Source organism: Amphiura filiformis, chromosome 14 (genome assembly GCF_039555335.1).
Source record: "Amphiura filiformis chromosome 14, Afil_fr2py, whole genome shotgun sequence".
Classification (NCBI taxonomy): domain Eukaryota; kingdom Metazoa; phylum Echinodermata; class Ophiuroidea; order Amphilepidida; family Amphiuridae; genus Amphiura; species Amphiura filiformis.
The window spans coordinates 35,701,500-35,715,255 of NC_092641.1; the positions used below are offsets into that span (position 1 = coordinate 35,701,500).

The 13,756-nt window shown below is 33.2% G+C and overlaps 1 protein-coding gene across 1 annotated transcript in view; it reads right to left on the reverse strand.

Annotated features, from left to right (window-relative positions):
• Positions 1–13,756, reverse strand: part of LOC140169388 (SID1 transmembrane family member 1-like) — a gene marked incomplete at its 5' end in the record, with an annotated part of 162,726 nt that overhangs the window by 127,126 nt on the left and 21,844 nt on the right. The window contains 6 exons of the mRNA XM_072192646.1: positions 2,458–2,598; positions 3,321–3,386; positions 3,425–3,480; positions 4,309–4,377; positions 12,702–12,722; positions 13,679–13,716. Of these exons, the coding sequence (XP_072048747.1) occupies positions 2,458–2,598; positions 3,321–3,386; positions 3,425–3,480; positions 4,309–4,377; positions 12,702–12,722; positions 13,679–13,716 (391 nt within the window). The remainder of the gene's footprint in view (positions 1–2,457; positions 2,599–3,320; positions 3,387–3,424; positions 3,481–4,308; positions 4,378–12,701; positions 12,723–13,678; positions 13,717–13,756) is intronic.

The window sequence follows — 13,756 nt, forward strand, 5'->3', positions numbered from 1 at the left end:
AGGTATGCAACTATGATCAAAATCCTCACACAGACCGTAACACACATGATAAACCCTGGTCTTTCATTATTATTATTTATTTATTTATTTATTTATTTATTTTTTTTTTTTTCTTCTCCATTTTCAATCCACATCCAATTTTCAATCCAAATCCAAATTCAATCCAAAGAAAAGAGCATTGCAATTATTTATTTATTTATTTATTTTTTAATCCAATTTTAAATCCAAATTCAATCAAAATCCAAAGAAAAGAATATTACAATTCCAGTCCAATCAAATTTCCAATCCAAAATTCAATCCAAATTCAATGCAAAGAAAAGAGTGTTGCAATGTTATTTATTTATTTATTTTTTCCAATTTTCAATCCACATCCAATTTTAAATCCAACTTCAATCCAAAGCCAAAGAAAAGAACATTACAATTCCAGTCCAATCAAATTTCCAATCCAAATCCAAAAACCAATTTTCAATCCAAATTCAATCCTAAGAAAAGAGCATTGCATATATATATATATATTTTTTTTTTTAATTTATTTATTTCTTTATTTTCAATTTTAAATTCACATCCAATTTTTCAATCCAACTTCAATCCAAATCCAAAGAAAAGAACATTACAATTCCAGTCCAATCAAATTTCCAATCCAAATCCAAAATCCAAGTATTCAATAACAATTCTCGTCTAGGGACATATCGGGCTATCCTTGTTTTTCGATACATTTTGTCTACAACCCGTGACTAAAATTAGACCTACACTATATGACCACTTTATGGATGAAACTAGGTTACCTTTTAAGTAAGGCATTATGCCACAATCAAACCAACTTCAACCAAACAAACAAAACTAATGCATTACCGACTCTGTCATGTAAATTATATACGTTTTATGCAGAGTAAGCTTAGACATAATCGTCCATTAATATGAAGGTAAATATCCAAGGGTAAATATACTCATGATACCCTTCCTTTCAATAAGCCACAAAAACCTGGCCTGCTAATGTTATACTAACAATTATCACCTAAAATATGCTTGCATTAACATAAAAAGGTGAAATCACACCTAGAAATTGTCTAAAATTTTACCACAAACGCCCAATACGCAAAATTTTTGTTGTTGTCGTGTCCAATACAAAGTGTTAAACTTTATTTCCAACAAGATTACAAGCCTACGTGTTATTTGTTTAATTCAATCATTAATCATGATTATTATAAAACAAAACACAATAGGATATTGGCTTACCGTGCAAGAACAAGATAATAACCTTTCAGGTAGTTCCAGAAAGCTTACAAATTAATATCGCATCTGCACATTAAAGATACATAACACTTCTGGAAATGTTTTAAATTTATATAAATATGATAAAGTTTAAATCAGTACCTTTTACAAATGGGACCAAGTTTCAAAAAGTGAGCCGAGGTGGGTTTTTTTAAACTTGCTGATTTCTTTACGTTGTCAACGTTTTTTTGGTAGATAATCAATACTACCGCGATTAATCAATAAAAGTTTCTAACCAATGCAGTGATTGGATATCTACCCATCCGCAACATGATAATCAGCCAATCATGTTCAGGTTTCTATACATGATGGCACTGTGACCCGAGTCTGCAAAGCCTGCCCCTCGCCCATTTTACCCATAATTCTGTTTATAAGAAATAAAAAGCGAAATCGGGTGCTCACTTCCGGGTATATCGGATCTTGTGGTAAATGTTTATGACTGTCAAAATTGCACTCACGCTGTCATCAAATTTTGTCATCGTGATCGAGTTGGACCATTTTAGTGACTAAATAATTCAATTTGGTTGCTGTGATGTCGATTCTGAAATATTGCGCGATGTGAAGAGCCGTTCCGCACCTTTCTCAGAGAAATTTTTAAAAAGCGAGCAATGATGCAAAAGCTAGAATCTCGGCGAGAATTTCGTGATTGCATTTTCTCTTGAAGCCTAGCTATACCAGAGAGAATGAAGTTGTCAAAGATCGCGGTAGCAGCGCAGGAGAAAGGGCCATGGCGTGGTGTATCCGATTCCGGGATCCGATTGCTGTATTTGAGAGAAAATAAAAAAAATAATAATAAAAAAAGCCGCCGACCTACCGACCCTTCCACTTGAAGAGGCCCTGTGGGCAAGCAAACAATTAATTGTTTTTGGCCTGATTATTATTGTTATTATTATTATTATTATGCCACAGACACACAAGTCAGTGAGTTGATATTGATGCATTGAAGGAAATACCATTAAAAAATGCAGGGCTCCTTGAGCTTTATAATGAGATAAGACAATAGACTGTTCCAGTTGCAATCTATGGAAGACATGACCTTAATCACAGGGTGTGAAAATTGAAAATGGTGTCACCCAATCAGATAATTCCATTTGAAATTCACACTCCCTGTGTGGAAGATTAAAGCAGTATCTTCCACAGGGGATGGATAAATTCCATCTGGAATAGCCCAATGATGTGACTTACAAGTTGATATGTCAATACTAGCTGCATAACTGGTAGTACATAGAAGATTGAAATAGTCAGTAGGTTCCAGTAATAGAGTTTGTATTTCCTTTGCAGGGTTTTAGGCGTCTTACGAGCCAAATCTGACACATATAATACCATCTGAAAACAATCAAATGCACAAAACTAAGTAACACTAAGAGTCAAATTTACTGAAGTCATCTACAAAATTGCATTACTATAAATACAACTAGTACAACTTGCAAATCTCACTCTGGCAAGTTTTAACCCTGGACACAATGGTTAGTAATCATCTCAGTTAAAAGAACATGGGAGGAATAAAACATGGATGGTTGGCTATGTAAGGTAGAACTTGAGTACTAAAGTTAAAACAATGTACTGTAATAATAATTAAATGGGAACAATGCTGGACCCTGGGAATTGAACAACAACGCACTTATATAGCGCCCAACACCAAAAAGGCCTCTAGGCACTTTACAAAAGATAAAAAACTTACAACTACAACCTAAAAAGTACATCTTAAAAACTACCAATTAAAAACAACAACATTATACACAAAAGTAGCAAAAATATTTACAATGGATTGTTAAACAAATAAGAAAAACATCTGAATCCATCTGACTTCTAACCTTTGCCATGTTTAAAGACTTTTGTCCGACACGGCGAATATTTTATAGGCCTATTGGTCTAATGGCACGCATCTGACACTTTACAGAAAATAACTTTTATCACCTACTTTGCGTGTCTATGTAGCAACCATGTCTTCTTTGAAATGGTGCCTTGGGTGCTCATAAGATGAAGTAAGAAAGGGTGCCTCAGGCGCTCATTTATTTGAAATTGCTTTCATCTGTTATATCACATACCTTTGTTCTATATATTTCTTTTTCTTGTTCGATATCGTCCAGCATATCTATGTCACCCCTAGTGAGCTAGTAGAGTCATCATCGTCTGTTGAGTTTGTGCTTACATTTTTATTTGTTGCGTTAAGTGTTTTTGCAGCTTCCATTGGAGTAGGTTCAGCACCTAATTTGTTATAGAAAGTAGAAAGAAAAAAGTTAACACAGGAGCCACTAATTCATAGTTTTGTGAGTAGTTGAAATGCAACAAGAAAATTCAGTTCACTCTGATGTTGAATTTTTAAATTTCAAATACAAGGCCACTGTGATCAGTCATTATCTGTAATGTGCTGAGGCCTGTAGGGTTTAGCATAGTATACAATAAATCACCTGTTCTGTTTTACTAGAACTGTACATTAGCCAGCAGAAAATATGGTAACATTTGCTGAGAAGGATGCCCTAATTTTTGTCAAAATTCTGAGTTTTGCTTAATTGTAATGTACTTTAATGAACTAACATACTCTTCAAAAATCAAGGCCTTAGGTGCCAAAATCTGTGACAAAATCTGAGATTTGTAATAAAATGGGGACATATCTGGGAGAGTAAAATAACATTCTGTGGGGAAAATCTATTTTATAGAAAATTTTAGACACAAACCTATCCCTAGTCAGGTCATGTGCTTCACAAAGACTGACACCCTTATTCTGTCAACATTCTGGGAGACGACTTGGAAAATTATGTAATCCAGAATTTGTGTTGGACTAAAATCTGGGACCTGATTCTGTACTGTTGTGTACCCGCCTTAAACCTTGGTACATATTTTAGAACAATCACTAAAAACATAACACAAAAATGACATGCAATAATGACATGCACAAAAGATTGCACTTCACATCCATCACTGACAATGTACCGCTCACCTTATTGGAAAATCCCAGAATTCCAAACATGTCTGTTAACTGGTTTCAAATTAATACACAGATTAAATATATAATAATTGACATAAAAGTGTTACCTGTTGTCCCATAAGTTGCTTTTTGGCTTTGTGTCAATGGTGCTTCATGATCAATATCAGTATCAGGATCTAAAGAATGTGGTGGCAATAAATAAGTTATCTTTTAACACATATTATTGGATTTAATATATATGTTCTACGTTAAAGCTTATGATTTTGAACAAACAAAATATAACTATTACTTGAAGAAAATGTTAAGTATGCTTGATCACTGAGCAACTTTACTTACAATTGCAACAACTTGTACTTTGTACATAGCTATAACCTGTTAAAGGTCCATTCAGTGATTTGCTCATTTGGAAAATCATCAGAAATCATCAAAATTCAGTTTTTTGCAATTTTTTTAGTAGCATAGATGTGCTAACTTTCAATGGGATCACTGAATCACATTTAAAATGTGCATGTTTGTGTGCCATGATGTGAATGTTGAAATGGATACACAGGTGAAAATGAGCACCCAAAATTCTCAATTACCTTTTTTCAATGATTTAAAAAGAAATTGTTTAGCTTAGATGACAAATCACACTTTGATTTCTTAAAACTGTTTTCACAGACAGAGTAAAACTTAACATTTGTAATTAATTAAGGCTTAAGAGAAAAGTACATTGATGTGAAAAACTACAATAAGAGAAAAGTAGATTTATGTGAAAAACTACAATTATTGGCTTTGCCAATAGAAAATCAACTACTTGTGTAGATATATCCTACCTACAAACAGAACTGTATATGATTGACAATGATGTCCAATGCATGACAAATGAAAATGGTATGTGAATATCATTTTCATGATATCAGGATGTCAGCCATTTGAGTAACCAAGCAGCATCAGCAGTACCAGAAGTTGCGAATTATATCCAAGCAGAAGTATATGAGAATGAAAGGATGTCAGCAGCCCCATGCAAGAGTAAAAATACAAACAATTAAAGTATGTATCATTTAAATACTATAAAACTTCATGCAATTTATACTTTTAATGCACTAGTTGCAAGTATATCAATGATAATAAAGTACCAAAAGTAGACTGCCAAGTCATAACATGCATTCAAATACTATACCTATATATTATTTACTGGAAAAGAAAAGGCACTGCTGTCCTACTTAACCGTATTTCCTCTATTAAATACCCAATGCTGAAATTTCCATGCTATCTTGTGGAAGTAAGCTTACCACGGTCACATATGATCAAACCCGGAAGTGGACCGGAAGTCATCAATCCTAGGTTATAGTTCGTGCATTTGGTGTGATTTTTAAGCTTACCTAACAATTTTTTTTTGGGGGGGGGATTATTGTTGTAAAATTGACCTCTAATAAATGCCCCCATTTGGTAAAGGTAACATCCCCAGTGCAAAACCCCAGGGTATTGGGCTTTATAGATTTTAATCATGTAAATCAGTGCAAAAGAATATTTGGTGACTTTTAACAGGACACCTTGAAAATGGCTTTTCCAATATGACCATGATGGGGGGAGGGGCACCAGGTCTGATTGGGTGGCACCAGCCATTTTTCAGCAAATTTCCTACAGGATTTTGAAATCGATTGGGGCATATGCCCTCGTTATCCTATGAGGCTACGCCACTGCACACAACTCTTGCTGCCATAAGGTTGTTCCTTGAGCAGTGCGAATGCCATGCCAAAATGAATTTATGTCAAGGCAAAACATAGTATTGTGTTGATAAATGAGTATTAAATATTCTTGAAAATAAATAGAATTATGAGTGCTATAAAACAACAGTGCTATTTCCAAAGAGCTTACAATAGGAGACTCTGGAATCTCTAGTTTGTGTGTCCCTCATGGAGAGGCAAGCCTTGTTTAATTTCTGTTAATCACTACAAAATTTGGTCCCAAGTCTGCATACACACACAGCAGTTAATAACATAGTTCTGTGAGCTTCGGGTGGATACAGGCTATGGGATACACATAGTCCAGATTTTCTTAGGGTGGATGCAGGCTTCAATCAAGGTTCTGGGATACACATAGTCCAGACTCTCGTAATCTAAGCTCTTTGGATGTTTCCCTTAAACTAAGTGTTTACTGCTGTTATATCATATTGAAAAAGTGAAATTAAACATATTCTTTTCTACCCAATTATCCATCTTAGAATTCACCTGAATGTCAAATCCAAAGCTATCAATAAAGAAATTCATGCTTTAAAATTCACCCTATACTAGAGGAATGGGGTGTGCATAATTGTGGCAAATGCTTTTCAATGCGGAATAAATCTCATGGTAACATCATCCAAGTAGCGCAATGCATCTCCCACTGAAAAGTGTGTACCCAGGATTATGCACTCCTCCATGCTGAAGCTTCTATAATGTATATTTTTAAATTTGTCAACAACAACAAAAAACCTTGAAATTCTAAGTAAGTAGTTGTTTCTTACCAAATGATAGCCAAGATGCTTAAAAACAGAATTATTTTCACTTGTTATTATATGATAAAATATCTAGCACTTTATTACAATCATATATTCCTTAATAATGCTCAAACTTAAAGGGGCATTTTGCGATCCACAGCATCATCCCCCAACTTTTCTCAAAAAAAGTTAAGATTTTTATACCACTGGAATCCTCTGGCTACATAATAATTCCTTGCAGATTAATTCGCTTAGCAAAAATATCGTGAAATTTTAATTACGTTCTGGTACACCAGAATGAAATTACAACACATTGTCTATGGAGCAGTGTAATACACATAATAATGCGTAACTTGCAAACGCAATATCGGAATCAACTGAAATTTTAGAAATGAGTTTTTTCGTGGATATCTACTGAAAATTGTCATAAAAAGAGGATGCTAGGATCACAAAATATTCCTTTAATATTATATATTCTACATTCAACAAGTTTTATGTTTCAATTATAATATTGTAAATAACCATTAATTACTAGACGCATACTCATCAGAGGAACAAGGCCAAAGAAAGATAGTGCTAGCACTTGCTTTAGGTCATTTTCATGTTTATTTATTCCAACACAGTGGTGCATTTGCAAAATCCTGCAAAATCAGCCTATTTTAGCCTGTCTGACCTTCCACCTGTGTTCACCTATATGTTGTAATACATAACAGATTGGCTTGTTATTTCAGAAAAAAATATATTAAAGCTGAGAAAAACACATTGTATGTTAATTACAAAAAGTTAATGCAATAGGCCAAACAGTAAAAAGTTTAGTTACACTTCAAACAGTGGATATTAGATACAAGATACAAGATTTCAACAAGATACAAGATACAAGATATTTTATTTTCCCATAATTCACATGAAATCACACAGTATATATTTTAAAAAACAAAGGCAATATCAAACAAACGAATTATGGAGGGGATGACCAGAAGGCCAGTAAGGCCAGAGGAAGTCACCCCCCTTAACAAAGAAATGTTACCATCAAAAAAAGTAAAAAAACAAAACAAAGCATAACAAACAAACGAGAAACACAATGCTCAAGAATTAATCATATTTTGAGATCAAGTCACGTTTATATATCTTACGGAAATGTTTCAATGAATTTGCCGCTTTTATTGAATTTGGCAATGAATTCCATAATATTGGACCAGCAGTACGAATGGCATGGTCAGTAAATGTTTTGTTGTTCTTCATTAAGTTGAATTTATCTGCGTTTTCGTTTGGTAATTATGAATATTGGAACGTAGTGTAAAGAAGCCATCAAATACGCCCGGTAATTCATTATTACTGTACTTGTACATAAATACCCCCAATTCAAGTTTGTAGGTGTCTGCAAGAGTTAAAATATTGTATTTGGTAAATAAGGGAGCAGTGTGGCTTCTATAATGACTATTTGCTATTGTCCTCACAGCCCATTTCTGTAATTTCATAATTTTATCCAAGTATGTTTTACACGTATCACCCCAAATCAATATTCCGTAATTTAAATAAGGTAAAACAAGAGTACAATATAGAGAATACAGGATACGATCAGGTACATAAAATTTAAGTTTGTTCATAACTCCAATATTTCATGAGATGGTTTTTGCTATACAGTTTATATGGTATTTCCACGTCAAACATTCATCAATAATCACACCCAGGAATTTTGTATTAGTAACCCGTTCCAGAACTGACTCATCTAAAATGATCTCAGGAGATACATCACACACAGTTGAGTTTATTTTTGATGTCATATGTGGTGTACCCAAAACCATGTAATTTGTTTTACTTGCATTTACCGATAGTTTGTTCGACTTGAACCAATTACTAATTTCTTTCAATTCATTATTAATTAATTGATATTTACTTTCAATATCTTTATGTGAGTACAGAATAGTAGTGTCATCTGCGAATAATATAAAGTCTAATACATCTGATGTGTTGATAATATCGTTTACATAGAGAATGAATAATAAGGGACCCAGTATAGAACCTTGAGGTACACCACAAATAATATCTTTAAGTTCTGATTCACTAGAGTTGTAATGTACATATTGTTTTCTGTTGCTTAAATAATTAGTGAACCACTGAAGTACGATACCACGAAAACCATAGTGTTCCAATTTATGAATTAATATGTTATGGTCGATGGTGTCAAAGGCTTTGGAAAGGTCTAAGAAAATTCCAATTGTGGTTTCGTTTCTTTCAACGGCATAGTTAACTTTGTCAACTAGTTGAGTTATGGCCATGTATGTAGAATGGTTGTTTGAAAACCAAACTGCTTATCATTTAGTATTTTATTACTATCTATATCATAATACATCTATTAAACACTAGTCTTTCAAGTATCTTGAAAAACAAGGTAGTACCGAAATTGGGCGATAATTAGAAAATACTTCAGAATCTTCTTTTTATAGATTGGTATTACCTTTGCTATTTTTACTTTTTGTGGCACAACACCGGTTGAAATGGAGAGATTAAAGATTGAGGCAAGCGGCTGAACAATTTCCTTTGCAACTCTTTTTATAATAAAATTTCCAATATTATCATGACCAGCACTTTTATTTTGATTAAATTTATCAATAATTTTAATGATTTCCATTTCAACAACTGGCTTCATATACATACTGCTAGATGCTGGATTTTTTAGGTAATCAAAATAATCTTTACCTGATTTGTGAATTTGTGATGCTAGATTAGGACCTACATGTACAAAGAAATAGTTAAAAAGGTTGGAAATATCATGGGGATTGGTAATAGTATTGCCGTTGTCACTTCTAAATTTCTTTTGAGCTTGTCTTGTTTTACCATGCCAATGATATTATTGATTGTTTTCCATGTTTGTTTCATATTATTTTTAGAACGCTCAAACTTGGTAAAATAATATTTCCTCTTAGATTTGCGTATCAAAGCATGAAGTTTATTTCTATATATTTTAAATTTGTGAAGGCGTTCAGCACTTGGGTTTTGCAAATGCTGTTTATATAAAGTATTTTTAATGTTTATACTCTTTAGTAACCCTTTGGTTATCCACAGCGATTTCGGATCCCTTTTCCTTTTATTTGAACATTTCTTTAATGGAATACATTCATCATATATTTTATTAAATATACTGATAAACTTATTGTAGTCATCATCTGCATTTATATTATCTAGGTATTCTTCCCATTTGACATCAGCTAATCTTTTCTTTAACATGTATATATTTTCGTTACTATGAACCCTTTTATGTGTCACCGTTGGACTTGGAATGTCAGTTACATCTAGATTTGTTGACAAGATTGTTGGAAAGTGGTCACTCACATCTGTAACTATGATAGCAGACTGAATTACAGCTTCGTTATTCGTTAATATATTATCAATTAGTGTAGCGGTTGTTTCAGTAATTCTAGTCGGTTTGTATATAGTTGGCATTATGAATAGGAATAAATTAGGTCTAAATAATCATGGTATGCTTTATGTTCCTCAACTTTTAATAGATCTATATTAAAATCGCCTAAAACATAGGTAAGCTTTTTTTCAGCATTAATAGTCTTTAAAATAGGATCTATTCCTGTTATGAAATCATTAATAGATGTATGGGCTCTGTATACAGTACCAACAATGATATTTCGTTTATTTACATTTTCAATTTCTATAAAGCATGACTCAAAGTTTGGGGTTGATTTACTTAAGTCTTTGCGTACCTGGTATTTAAGTTTGTCCGAAATATACATGCCTACTCCCCTTTCTGTCTTCCAACTCTGTGGACACATTCAAAGTTATATCCAGCGATTTTGTAAAAATCAGGTGGCTTATCTCTTAAATGGGTTTCAGAAATACCTATTATGGTAAAGTCGTGGTTAATAGCTTTCATACATTCCTTGAGTTTGTCAAAGTTCTTTTTAGGCTTCTAATGTTAACATTCATAAAATTTAATTTACCATTTTTAAGAAGGAACATTGGTTTGGTGTTACATAGTTACATTGGTGGATACATTTGTCATTAGTAATATTATCTTTATCTGTAGTACTATTTTCAAATTTCAATGGATTGAAAATCATTTCATCGTATTTCTTAATAAAGTTGGCATCAGTAATATCTGCTGTTTTAAGATGATGTGTGATATTTATATCATCGCTATCATCGTCAGAACTTAATGTCTTTATTTTGAGCCATCGTACAATTGTTACAAGTCCATTCATTTGTGTTTTATACGCTGTAGTTCTTTTGGTTTCAATTTGGTACATTTTTTATGAACAAATCCTTTGCATATTTTACATGTTATATTTTTATGACAATCGTAAACTTTTTTTGAGCAAGACACACAAGCATCATCACAAATAGCAGACATTAAACAAAAAGTATATTAAACAAGAAAAAAAAAAAAAAAAAAAAATTAAAAAATCTATTAATATACCAGGGAAAAAGTTTATATATATAAATCAACCGTTTCCCTTGATCATGAAAATATTTTAACAGTTAAATTAAGCTATTTTTCAACAGGCTACGAAACTAACGTAAGGCCAACGACCCGGCAGCAAGGATTATTATTAACAAGTATCGACTACTGAGCCACGGCAAGTCATAAGTATGCTACATTCCACTTAATTGATTGTTTTCGTAATACTGAATAATACTGTTTGTTACAATTTTCTCGTTGTATTGGTATATGAAAGAATTATGGTATTTTTAAATACTTAAAAGTGTTTACACATACTGAGATAGTAACTAATGTTTGCAATTTTGGTAAAGGCTGTAAAGTAAGCATGACTTCATAGGCTCAGTAGAAGATGGTATAAAATTTATAACACCGCCATTTTAGTAGTCATTGATAAACGTTTTTTGAGTGGAAACATTCATTATAAAATTACACATTTTAACATTTTAACATTGCAAATTACAAAATACAAGATCAATCCAGCTCTTACCTTTCTAACCGCAGGGAATTATCTTGTCATTAACATATCTTTTGACAATATTTTTACAAATTATGATTTAAAAAATATATTATATAGGTATACATAGTCATTTTATAGAGTTCTGGATTCAGAGAGAGTTACTGTTTCACTGTTTCTCAGAATAGATCTTGTGGAGCTGTTCTTGACTTGTTACAGTTACCTTTCTTGATTTTCCATTAGCTGCTGCTACCAAGACTGTTACTCTTCCGTCCCATGTCCATGCCGCCTTCACACGGTGACACTGCTCAACAAGCTCTTGCGCCCTTTTCAGAAGTTGTTGTGTGAGCGGGTGAGCAGATCATGAACCGCGATTTTGGTTCCTTTTAAGTTTGTCCTGTTCATTATGAACTTATTTCTCACATTATATCTACTAAATTTCACCACAATCGCTCGTGCTTTTCCTGTGGTTGGCTTTCCAATCCGGTGGGATCTGTCTAGATCATCTTCACTTAAGGGTACTTTCATTCTCTCGTTGGCTAATTTGATGATTGTTGTATCTGTGTTTTCTTTCTCTTCTTCAGGCACACCAGTCACCAGAACGCAATTTCTGCGAGTGTATTGCTGCAGATCTTCCACTGCTTTTGATCTTGAGTGCAGCTGATTCGTTAAGTCTGCCCTTAACATTTCATCTTTCTCGCGTTCATGTTCAAGTTTTTCTTGCTTACAAAAGAGGTCGTGGTTTTCCCTCTCAATTTCTGCAAGTCCTCCTTCAAGTCGTCCACCTCAGTCCTGAGTGCATTCACATCACTTACTAGGGTTTTCATTTTTTCTTGCACTGCCTCCTGCATTAAGTCCTTCAAGAACAGTTTAAACTTCTCATTCAGCATAAGTTCATTAACAAAGGCATTTGATGTTGTGCTGGTGCCAGATGATGCGGCACTCTCTTCCAAGCCCTCCATCATCAGATCATGTAGCAATTGTAGTGTATAGCAAAATCAAATCAAATCTGTACTAACTATAAAATGTTCCGCAACTACAAAATGGCACTCAACCTACTGTGCATCAGAACACAAGGTGATTAATCACATTCAATCAATCAATATATTTTGAAGGTGGATGAATTACTTACCTGTTTTAAAATCATTTAGGTCTAGTTATATCAGGAAGGTAACAAAAATGGAGAATGTAGCAACTGTGTTTGAATTATTTCAAATTATTTCAGAAGTATAATATTCCCTAATTAGCTCTACTGATGAGGGCAAAAAATTATTGTTTTGCCTCACAAGAAACTGGGAATATCCTTAAAGTGCTGTTTTTCATAGTAAAAAAGGGCTATGTGAAATGTGTGAATTGTTTTTGTCGTTTCATTTTTGGGCCACTTTTTTTTCTTTTTTTTTTCTTGATGTTTTATCCATGTCAAACTCAAATTTGATTTCAACATTAAAATATTTTGAAAACATAAAACAAATTATGCTAAGACTTTAACTATTTAATGGTCACCTTACAGTAACCAGTTTTAATGCACTGTAGAAATAGAATTGTCTAAAATCTTGCATCATTTTAGGCTCTTTACATGAAAGCCATGTTCATGAACTGGTCATAGTACCTTCCATTTCTAAAGTGAACAGCCTATAGAATGCAAATGTTACCTACCAAGTCAATGAGTTTAAAGCATGATTTCAAAGCCTGATATGTTTGCTGCAGTCAATGGAGAGGACACTATAGTACATTTGTAATACATTTTTCCGACTATCTAAAATGCAGGATCATGACTTGAGTGATGATGAAAAGCTACAGTTTTTCTGGTTCCTGATATGGGCTAGAACGGCAAAGTGAACAATGAATATGTTACAGATATGTTTCCCAACTCAATCTGTCCACCAGCAATATTTAATGATTGATTCAACTTTGTAATGCTGTGTTCAATGAAATATACTTTTGTTCTCTAAAACTAGCTATCAACTTATGTACAAGGCATGACAAAGTGAAGCTGATCAACTGCCTGTGGACTGACTGGGCAAATTTTGGGAAAAGCAGTCTAACTCTGAGAATTATTCATCTTTTAGCCCTTCCATTACAATAGTATACACAGGTCTTTAAACTTACCTTGCTCTTCTAATGTACCCAATTCACCTTTGCTTTTCCTGCAACACAATTTTTTTTTTAAAGTAAAATAAAAAATGT